Genomic DNA, 11,345 nt, shown 5'->3' with positions numbered 1-11,345 from the left:
AAATATTATCAAGAGCTCATCATGTCTATTTTATTATTTGCATTAGTAATAATTATAACAAAGTAAAAAACATTTGTAATAAATCTTTCAATTTCTTGCCATGAATACAAACTTTGTACAACCTCATACACAGAATAGTCCAAAACAATCGTCTACTATGATTTTTTCGAAAACAATTTATAATATAAAATTAAATAAACAATTTATAATATAAAATTAAATAGTATAAAATTAGTATAATCATTTGTTTTAGTTAACTTATAGTCATTTTTATTTTTTTAATATTTTACATACAAATAATATTTTGTGAAGTTTTATATGTATATAAAGTTACTTTTTAATGTTGCAAATTCATCTTTTAAAGCAATGCCTTTTTTATCTAATATTTTTACATGTACAAAATAGATTTATATAAAATTACTATTAAAATATGAAGCAAATTAAATAGATTAATACTAGCTAACACTTACCTGTATATACAATTATACTTATGTATTTTTTTATTTGATACTTTTTATATAAATTGTGTATATTTCATGTACCTTTCATTTCTTTTACATTCTGTTTATTTAATTTTACAAATGACCAGTTTAATTGACGTTTTACATGTTTATTCCTGCAAATTATCGTAAAATTTCAGAATGTTTACAAAAAAGAAAAAGTAATAATAGCGATAATGAAAATGATAAACAAATTATTTAATTGCACATCAACTGATCATCATCACGTGCTTCCGAGCCATCGAATTTGTTTGTCACAAATAAAATATTTAATTAAACCTAGCTCATTATCGTTTCCGATAACATTAAATGCAGCGACAACCAATCTTTCGGCATTACATACATGTCGGATGTTTTGAAATGACAATTATTGACTGTTTGTATTCTATTTTGCTCTCAAAAGAAAGATGTAGGATCTCTAAAGATAAAAATAAAATAATTTAACAATTAAAATAAATGATTTAATATTAAATATTAAATAATAATAACAACATTAATTTTATATTTAATTATATATTTAAATTTAATTTAACACAATTTAATTTATTAATAATTTTTTTAAAACACTCCGTTTCGTCCATCGTTTTCGTCTTGGTATAAAGAAGAAAGAAAACAACATTTCTGTCCTCTTCAGCTATCCGAAGTTGCCCGAAGCGGAAGCGAAGCACTGACAATAGCACGTCGGTAAGGTAGTTTTCTAATATATACTTATTCCTTGTCGTGCGCGAAAAATGTTACGGAGTTTTTGAAAGCGAGAAAAAATTTCTTTTCTCCTAACAAACTTGTGAGACTCGTTCGAATCGGATGATTTCACCATGGCTGAGTATCTGGCATCAATTTTTGGAACCGAAAAGGACAAGTAAATGCCAATTATTATTATAATTTTATGCATCCGATTCTTAGGTTATAATGGCAATGTAAACTTTGAATAATTTTATTTTTCCAGAGTCAATTGCTCATTTTATTTCAAGATAGGCGCCTGTCGACACGGTGATCGTTGTTCGCGAATTCACAACAAGCCGACCTTCAGTCAGGTAAGACATTTGCATATTATAATGTTTATATCCGGAAGTTACATTTATACAAAAAGAATTATATTTCTCCCAATCTATGGCATTAAGACTGCAAAAATTATTCTTTTTGTGTGGTCAAATATGTTATTCTATGATGTAAATTCTTCTTATATCAGTATTTTTAATTTGATTGTGTTTCATGTTTTGGCACGATCAAATCATTTGTGGCTCATATTGATCCAAAAAAAATGTTTATTTCGCGATATATCGTTCATGTAAGTCTGTATTCTTCAGACATGTCTACTGCAGAATCTTTACGTAAACCCTCAGAACTCTGCCAAAAGCGCAGATGGATCTCATCGTAAGTACACTGTATTAAGTTTTAATAAAAATATTATATGTATATAAATATATGTTATACAAGATAAAAACATTAAATTCTATATTCTAATAATAGTATTAAATTCACAATATTGTAGATATATTGTGCAAGATAAATATCATACACAGTGAACACATTTCTATTTTACAATAGTGGTTGCCAATGTATCGGACGAAGAGATGCAAGAGCATTACGATAACTTTTTTGAGGACGTTTTTATCGAATGCGAGGACAAATACGGCGAGATCGAAGAGATGAACGTATGCGATAATCTCGGTGATCATCTAGTCGGGAACGTTTACATCAAGTTCCGCAGAGAGGAAGATGCGGAAAAGGCGGTCAACGATCTGAACAATCGTTGGTTCGGTGGCAGACCGGTTTACGCCGAACTCTCGCCCGTCACTGATTTCCGTGAAGCTTGTTGTCGTCAGTATGAAATGGGGTAATTAACGTAATCACATAAAATATGATAGATGATATGCAGCATAATGTGATACGACAACGTGTGTTTAGCGAGTGTACCCGCTCTGGATTTTGTAACTTCATGCACTTGAAACCCATCTCCCGGGAACTTCGTCGGTACTTGTACAGCCGAAAGAAAGGCAAAGGTCGATCGAGATCACGTTCAAGATCGCGTGGTCGCGATCGCAGGAGGAGATCCAGATCCCGTGAGAGAAGATCCAGATCTAAAGAGCGGCGTAAAGGAAGAGATGAAAAAAGCAGGGACGGCCGATCTGGTCGTTATTAAAATAAATTTTGTCGATGTATTTTTTTAAACTATTTAATTTTATTATCTTTAAATTGATTTTAATTTTATTTGAAATAATGTATTTGATTAAATCTAAACTAACAAAATTATTTTATTCTTTTTAATACGAAAGATTGAAAAGATTATACATAAAAATATAACAAATTTTTGTGTATTGTAAAGTATTAAATAATTGATTGATTGATTTTTTATATTTTTGGTGCATTTTACCGTCTAATATTAAAATACATCAGATTCTATACGCAAGTTCTGTAATCGTGATGCAGAAGGCAGCACTCATTCAGCGACATTCAAGTAACTGTAATTTTTATGAATGTTGTGACTAAATATTTGTATTGCTTAAAATAGTTCAGTCTGTCTAAGATTAAATTGTCATTGAATTCATAGATTTTTAGTTTTTACATTAAAACATTGATAAAAATATTTTGACAGTGTTTTCTCTTCCTCCTATTCATCTTCAGTATATTAAAATTTAAGACATGATTATAATTACATATTTTTATATATTTACAATTTTTATGTAAAAAAATTTATATATGAAATGTATATATTTTTCCTATTTTGTTATATAAGAATAATGGATAGTGACATATTTATGAGACATTGTATATGTAGTATTTCAATAGTCATTTTTATAGTGACATATATATTTTAAATATATCAAAATATATTTTTGAAACGAAATATATATGTAAAAACATATCAGAATATCTTTCTTACCGAATTTTAAATTACCAACATTTTATGATAGAGAACTTGTACCGCTTGCCGCAAGATTCCGCTTGTGGTATCTCGTGTATAACTAAGTTTTATTCTTCCTCTGTTGCAAGCTACTTCTTTACATATGAATTATTATCTAAAAATTAATACTTTTTACAAATTTTAAGAAAACTATATAAATGAACAATCTACATAAATTTTAAAACTGTTTTTTCGAAAATTTTCATGCAGCACAACTATTTTGCATTATATGTATACAGTTGCACCAAAATTCTCATGAAACAGAATTTATTTCAGATAGATATAAATTTTATGAATCTAAAGAATTTAAAAAAATATTTCAGAAAGATATATCAAGTTAAATATAAAATTTCGAATTAATTTCCATCAATAGCAGGGTTTTTTTAACGACAGTAGTTTGCGATTTTCGTGCACGATAATTATTCGTAAATCTCAAGCCTTTGCTCCTTTTTATCTTAATCGGCATCGGTGTGTTCTCGTGCCGACCAACTGTTGCTCAACAAGTTGTTGTTGAAAGATGATGCGAAGCTGCGGCGAGCGTGCGCGCAGCCGAGCAAGAGTGGCAAAAAAATTAGAGAAGAAAGCAAAGGAGAAGAAGAAGAAAGGGAAAAAAACGCAGATGAGGGGAGGGACAGTCGAGGGTTTTCAAGGAGAATCACGTCTCCTCGAAATCGGTTTATCCGTACCGGGCACGTGTTTCAGCTGGGTCTAATTGACAGGGCTTTTGGGGCCGATAGGCCGATGGGCCTCTCGCTTCTTTTCGAAACTTCGAACGTGCATTACTACAGAGCAGATGGTGGTCGTGATTGCAGCTGCCTCCCAAGAACACCTGCCTTTTCCTTTGGACGGCTATCGGAATACCGATATCTGTTCTTTTTGCTGCTGTAGTTCTCTCGGCCGGTTTATCTTACTTTCGAAATTGCCCTGTCAATTCGTTTTCGCTTCTGAAGAAATAATTGTTCTGTCGATACGTCAACGTGATGATGAGTCACAGTCGATTAATTAATAAGTTTAATCGTGTCTGGAGGAAGAAGATTTCTTTCGATATTAACATTCGATCACGTAATACGGTTATATAAAATATAGCCGATTTCGAAAAACCTGTATGTATACATAATTATTCGTTCGCATCTGTACGTTTAATTTGATTATGGATGATCTGTAAATACATTATGGGCCTCACGTCGTCATAATTTCATACATTATATAGCGAATTTCGGTTGAATTTTCACATCTGTATTTTATTTGTTCTATATTTTTGTAATGTTACATCACGAATAAATGAATTATGATTTATCGAATATGGATATTGAATATTCTTATGAATTTGTGTGGAGATGTGAATATAGTTTCATGAATAGGTGTCATAAATAATGAAATTAATTTAATCTTGATTTATTTCTTGATTCATTTTAACTAATAAATTTACAGAATTGTTTCTCTACATTTTTTTAAAATTAAACTTTCCTTCACTGTAAATTTTGCAAAAAATACGTCCGCGAATAAGTCAGAAAATCCTTGCGGGCATCAATACGCGAGGATGCAAATTGAAAGCCCAAGAACGGAGCATGACAGTCCGCGAACAGGCTATCCGAGTACTATAATTAATCCTGGCGATCTGCCAGACAGCTCTTGGCCACAAAAGAGGGAGATTCGTTTCTATGCTGCCAGATAATGAGGGCAGAAGGACAAGAGAGACGAGACGAGAAAGAAAGAGAGAGAGAGAGAGAGAGAGAGAGAGAGAGAGAGAAAGAAAGAGAGGAGAAAGAGACAGGTAGTACCTCAAAATATGCACGCAGAAAATCGCACGCCCACCGGGTCTGACCGGGAACAATGGACAGTCCTGACCGCGATTTCCCTCGTCGGGGAAACGAGCTAACGAGCTGTCAAACGTCATCGAGCCGGAAGGGCCTGGGCACTGTTGAATGTCGGTGGCACGGCATCGATGCATCTTCGATCGGCTTCCCCGCATATCGAGCTTTCCGGAACAGGACGTGTCCCCGTCTTCCGCTAACTGCGACGAAGATTGGCAATTACGTCGGTCGAGATCGATTTGATATTGAAAACTGAAAACGTTTCAAATAACAATCGGAGAATCTCCAGAGGTACGTCGGTGAAACTGTTCGACGCGCGCAAAACGTTTAACCCGCGCGATATCGCGATATCTTTAATTATTATTTTATTACAATTTTATATTATAAACATCTCTATATTAGCGTAACATATTTATGTGTAAAATCAAGTAACGGGCAATATTATCAACGGTTAATTATTTCTGCGCTCTCTTCGTCGCTTCTAACGAGATTAAATCGATTTAACGGACGGTGCGCGAAAATTGCAATCGAACGTCAGAGGTGAGTTGCCTTTACGACATAAATGATTTATGAAAACGTAGAGGAAAATGAGAACGTTGGGGAAGAGAGAGCCATTCCATAAAATACGCGGATAACTGCATGTCGAACAACGGCGAGAGAGAGAGAGAGAGAAAGAAGGAGAGAAAGAGAGAAAGATAGCACCTTTCAATCCCTCTGTATGAGACGACTCTGGTTCGATGGTTATGGTGGGAAAAAAAATATTACGCGAGGCCATTTAATCGCGGGCGGCCTCGAATGCCGCCTGCGAAAAGCCTGCGGCTCCCCGAAAAAAGAAGAAGAAGAAAAAAAAAAAAAAAAGAAAAGATGAGCAGGCGTGTCCGAAATTCGATGCAGCAGGGTCCAGCCAGTGATCTTGCAGACGATCCGACAAAGACGGCTACCAGCGGGAGAACATGCATCGGCGCGGCGGTGGAGAAAAATAACCGGTGGAAATTTGTAGTACGCGCAACGTGACGACCTAATTGGTATAATAATAAAAATGGCGCGTTTCACAGCGTTACCACGCTGGTGAATTCTCGTTTATATGCAAATGCGGCCCGGTCGCGACGCTTCAACGACTATACCCGAACCTTTGCAAAAAGCCGATCCGCTTCTTCCGTTGGCATTAAAATAATCTACATAGATGATCTAATCGCGCGAGTCTCGGTTGAAAATATTGTATATCCTGTACCGATGATAGTTACGTACTTCGTACTAATTGGCGTAATTTTTTCAACGGTTAACGGGGTTATTGGGGCGCTTATTCCAAACTATTTACAATCGAGCGTCTCTCAGCTTGATGGTGTTTTCGAATCTGCATACAAACGTGAAATTATGTATCGTGAAATTTTATCAATATATATTTTATTACACGGTTATAATGAAAGCACATCGATCCTGTATATATAATATATAATATGTATATAGTATAATATACATTATTGATGGTACAATCGAACAGTAACGCGAGTAATATAAAATTAAAACAATATATGTCAGAGAGAGAATACACGTAAAACATTTAATAAATCTAAATTGTGCTGATATTTTATACGCGCGCGATTACGCATCACGATATTTTCTTTATTTCATGAATCCTCGTGGAAATTGATTTAGGACAAAGATATTCTTTAACGTATTATATTCGTTCGCTATATTTATATTATCTCCCTACTTGAAATTATTCGATTAAAACGATTCTTGGAATATCGGGCATATATTTATTTTTCTCGGGATATTTTGACACAACGATATGGGGACGATATATATAATGATCTGAGAAATTTATGAGAAACGTTCTTTTTATATCTTTCCTCCTTCCTGCTTTAAAAAAGAAAACCAGTTTATCAGAATTCATTGCAATCAGCATAATCGAAATCTGTTTTTGTTCTTCCTCAATTGTACCGCGATAATGAACAATGACATAGTTAGGGGATGCGAGGGAGGCACGAAAAGAGGAATGAATAGAAAAATGGAAAGAGCTGCCCCGGCGAAGAGGGAGAGACCGTCGTCGTCGCCGTCGAGGGTGAAACGACTCCCAAGAAGGAACGAGAGAATAACGGCGAGTTTAATATGGTGCCTCCGGGGCTCGTTTAATTATTTAATCGAGTCCCCGGCATACCTCGGTTCTCCGCCGCGTCGTTTGCACCTCGCCTCGTCTCTCCTTCATCGCGACGAATACCTCCGTCGAAGGGCCAACAATTACTTAAGGACGAATTCACGCGCCTTCCCTTCCTTTCTCTCCCTCCCTCCCTCCCTCCCTCCCTTTCGTTCTCCTTTGCCTTTCGGAGCCCTTTAAGCTCAGCCCTGCAATATCCGGTTGTACTCTCATGGCGAAACTCATCGAGTTTGGGATCAGTATCTGCGGGACAGGTCCGAGTCCGGCAACCGTATAAATGATCTCGGCGATCCTAGACAACAATATTCAAATACAAAGACTCTGGCTGAGCCTTCTCGAGTGCAGAGCAAATATTCGACTCGGCGAATCACGGTAACTTATGAGAAGATCGATATAATGAAAAAATCTAGATGGCTGAAAGCACGCGACCTACGCGTCTTTCGCGTCAAAAAGTCGCGCTAAATCTTCAAGTGTCGCGTTCGAAATTAATTATACACTGAAGAAAAAGGATTAACTATACATAGTAAATTGCATAATAAACAACATTACAATTGAGATTCCTATTTTTATAGTTTTAATATTGTATAATAATAATAAAAAAAACCTTGTGCGTACTTATAATAATTTTAAATATAATGGGGCCCAAGAATAATTAAAATTTATGATAACTACAATTATTTTTTTTTCTCATAATGTAACAGTTGATATTTTTTAAAATTGATCTTGCTTTTTAAATAGTGTATACTTGAGTTTTTCACATCTCAAGCAGCATACTTAAAAATTATAATTATATATCAATATAATTGATATAAAAAAAGAAACTTCTGAAAGAAAGATTATTTTTTTATAGTTTAAGGAAACATTCTCGTAAACCATCTTCTCTGCCGCTTTTGAGTCAATATAATTTTACGATATACACTTGAGAATTTTATTGAAATTGTTACGAACTTTAGACTGTCAAATCATTCGATCAACGCATTCCAGCCATGCTCGATCGCATGGCTGGAAAAAGGGTGACGACACTAGGGGTGGAAAATAATGGCAGCGAGACGCGCGAGAATTACGGGCTTGTCAAAAACGCGACATCCAGCCAAAAAGCAGTTTCGCCTCTCTGCCTCTTCATTTCCCCTTCCCTTCGATCCTTGGCATCGGTTCTGCTCGTCGGTGCGACAGATTACGCGAGAAGAGGACAAAACGGCGAGAATGGAGAACGCTCAGAGAGCGTAATAATTCGGTGCTAAATGCGGGGAAAACGCGGCTACGCTCTGACGGTTAGTAGGTAGTATGGTTCATAAAAGCCGGGTCAAAGTTTTTCTAGCTGTTGAAAATAATGACAACGGGAGATATTCAGGAAATATTTCGCACTCACAAGTTATCCGAAATTAAATACAAAAGTGGCTTATCTTTGTGGAAACGAAAAAAAGTGAGAAAGAAAAACACAGTGTTTAGTAAACTTGACGAGGAAAAAAGAGACGCGAATGCAATCGCGATGACACGTTTTATTCCGTCCATTTTATTCCGTCGTAATCGTTTTGACTTACTAATTGCAATTAATATTGCCAGAGAAGAAAAGCTCCCTGACAAGCAGAACCGGAAGAAGAAGCGAGGCAAAACAATGGGAAGTAAACGAGCTCTAAAAAATCTGCAAAAGTAGAAGTAGTTGAGGATGTTTAATGGAGCGACTTGGTAAAGAAACGAGCCGCTGTGCGAGTGCTCTTGAGAATCTTTCTCGCTGCAAAATCGGATAGCTTTGTTCGGAAAATCCCGTGACTTACAATTTGTCGAAAAGATTGGAGATTGAAATGTAAGAGAGGACAAGATACATATATCCGTCAATTATTGTTTTTAATCTTGCTTAATCTTTTTCTGCCAGACAATTATTCAATGTAATTTTTTTTTTATTCGCGAGGGCTTTACAGAAATATATTTTCAAATATATGTAAGTCTCGAGAGAACGTATAAATATAAAAATTTATAAATTCATAATTTTTTTACGCTAACAAGCCTTGTATTTTGCGATCAACATCAAATAATTAGGAAATTAAAAATTGAAATGTTTATAATAACTAAAGTACCCTCGCCACGTTACATATTTCTTTATCCCGACAGCAATTTCCAAGGTACTTCCTTTATATAGCTGAAGGCTCGTACGCTTCTTTTGTTCAAGATCAAAGGACGAACATATAGCTATGCCGGATATGAGAATTTGCGCGCGTTTCCGATGGAATTTGTGCGATAGGTCTATTCCGTTACAAATCTTTCGCCGCCAATAAAGGTCTTTATCCGAAAAAGCTTCCGCGGAGAATTACGAGAACGTGGATTTCACTATTGGCTTTTCCAATACGAGGGGAAACTCGGACGGGACGCGGAAATCCGGTTCTCCGAGCGTTTAATTGGGATTTTATACGACGAATTAGACTAAAAGGCTATCCGCGTAGGATCGCTTAACGAGTATGAAAGAAAACCTCAGGATGTCGGAGTGTTGGACTCGCGCTGTCCCGCCGCTGTCCGTCCACGTGTGCACGACGGATATTTAAACTCGTTGACTTTTCAACTCTTTGCTCGTATAACACCTACAGGTGAGACTAAAAAAATATATACACTTGCAAAAGCGTCTGGTTACTTTGCGCTCTCTAGTTTAGAAGAATGATGGTCGTATAGAGATCATTTTCAATTATGTAATGAATTACATATCTCTCTAGATTTAAGCTTAAAATTTTGAAATCATAATTTTTTTCCCCGAATATATAAATTGTTCATTTTTTTTTTTTTTTTTTTTTTTTTTTTTTACGAACTTCATCATTTCTATTAATATATATGAATAAAATAAAAGATAATAGATAAAAAAAGTTTAATAAGTAAAAGGAAATTAGAATTATACATAATATATATTATTTTAACTAAAAGTTATTCTCTTTCAAAAAAATTGCATCGCACGAATTACGTCGCACTATGTATATTGCGCGCTTCACACGCGTTGCACCGCAATGCGGTTCGCGTAAATTAATAACTAAAACATTCTTACATTCATGTCGGATCGAAATGTTCGCTCGTTTGTTCAAAACGTAGAAAATAAAAAAGACGATTAATGCATTTACACCAGATTATTTACGTAAAGATTAAATGACGTAAGATGTGAAGCGAAAATTACGCGTGGTTTGTATGAAAGATTATTTCAGAGAGATCCGATCATGTAAAAGACGGCGATATTTGATACGTCATTGCGATAGATTTACGACGACCGATTTTCTCGTCTATCTGATGGCAGTCGGCGAAAAAGGAAGTATCGGGAGTAGGTGGCTGGGGGATGATAGGATGAGATAGGATTGGGCGGAAGGCACGCTTCGTCGATTTTGAACCCCTTCTCTCCCCCTCCCCCACCGCTCTTCTGATTCTTCCCACGTCCATTTCCCTTTGTCGACGCGTTTTCCTGCGGTTGCCGGCACTATGACCGGGCTCTTCGTCGTTCGCCGCTTTTCTCCCCCCTATCGATCGCGAAACGCGAAATGGGGATTCCCTTAATTTAGACCCCGTTTTGATGGAACATTCGCCCGATAATGGATTCGGGATGCTTTGACGTTTGGACGTTTCCCCCGTACAGGATACTCTGATTTAGTGTGGATTTGATTCCAAAAGCGGAGAACAAAGGCGCTTATAAAGAGGACCGATGACCCTGATGTTGGGCCGATGCCGGCGATGAGTAAAAAGTTGTAAATGTTTGTTTGCTGTATACCTTGAGACGTTGCTGATAATCGTTAAGACAAAGAGCTTCTCCGTCGATGGTTTCAATCCTACCGGCTGCCAATGATCGTCGGAAGAATAATTTTACACGATCTTGAATAAAAGAAAAAGGCAGGAGATAGCAGAATAAAACTGCCAGTTTCATCGATAATTACAAAAAAAAAAAAAAAATGAAATAGAGTTAATTGGAGAATCTCGTGCTGAGATATAAATAAAATAAAATTATT

At 35.9% G+C, this 11,345-nt stretch overlaps 1 protein-coding gene across 1 annotated transcript; it reads left to right on the top strand.

Annotated features, from left to right (window-relative positions):
• The first annotated feature begins 1,184 nt into the window (after positions 1-1,184).
• LOC140670566 (splicing factor U2af 38 kDa subunit-like) lies at positions 1,185-3,087 on the top strand. Its single transcript, XM_072901227.1, has 5 exons — positions 1,185-1,359; positions 1,447-1,534; positions 1,808-1,874; positions 2,049-2,337; positions 2,409-3,087. The coding sequence occupies exons 1-5, from the start codon at positions 1,316-1,318 to the stop codon at positions 2,641-2,643; spliced, it is 723 nt and encodes a 240-aa protein (XP_072757328.1). The 5' UTR covers positions 1,185-1,315; the 3' UTR covers positions 2,644-3,087.
• The last annotated feature ends 8,258 nt before the right edge of the window (positions 3,088-11,345 follow it).

The sequence above is a fragment of the Anoplolepis gracilipes genome, chromosome 10 (assembly GCF_047496725.1).
Source record: "Anoplolepis gracilipes chromosome 10, ASM4749672v1, whole genome shotgun sequence".
Taxonomy (NCBI): Eukaryota; Metazoa; Arthropoda; class Insecta; order Hymenoptera; family Formicidae; genus Anoplolepis; species Anoplolepis gracilipes.
The sequence above is the reverse complement of the archived record's forward strand: the minus strand, read 5'-3'. Positions and strand labels throughout refer to the sequence as shown.

Coding starts and splice junctions, on each gene's coding strand:
- LOC140670566 (XM_072901227.1), top strand. CDS start 1,316: ATGGCTGAGTATCTGGCATCAATTTTTGGAACCGAAAAGGACAA. Junction 1,875..2,048: donor AAGCGCAGATGGATCTCATC/GTAAGTACACTG, acceptor ATTTTACAATAG/TGGTTGCCAATGTATCGGAC. Junction 2,338..2,408: donor TGTCGTCAGTATGAAATGGG/GTAATTAACGTA, acceptor ACGTGTGTTTAG/CGAGTGTACCCGCTCTGGAT.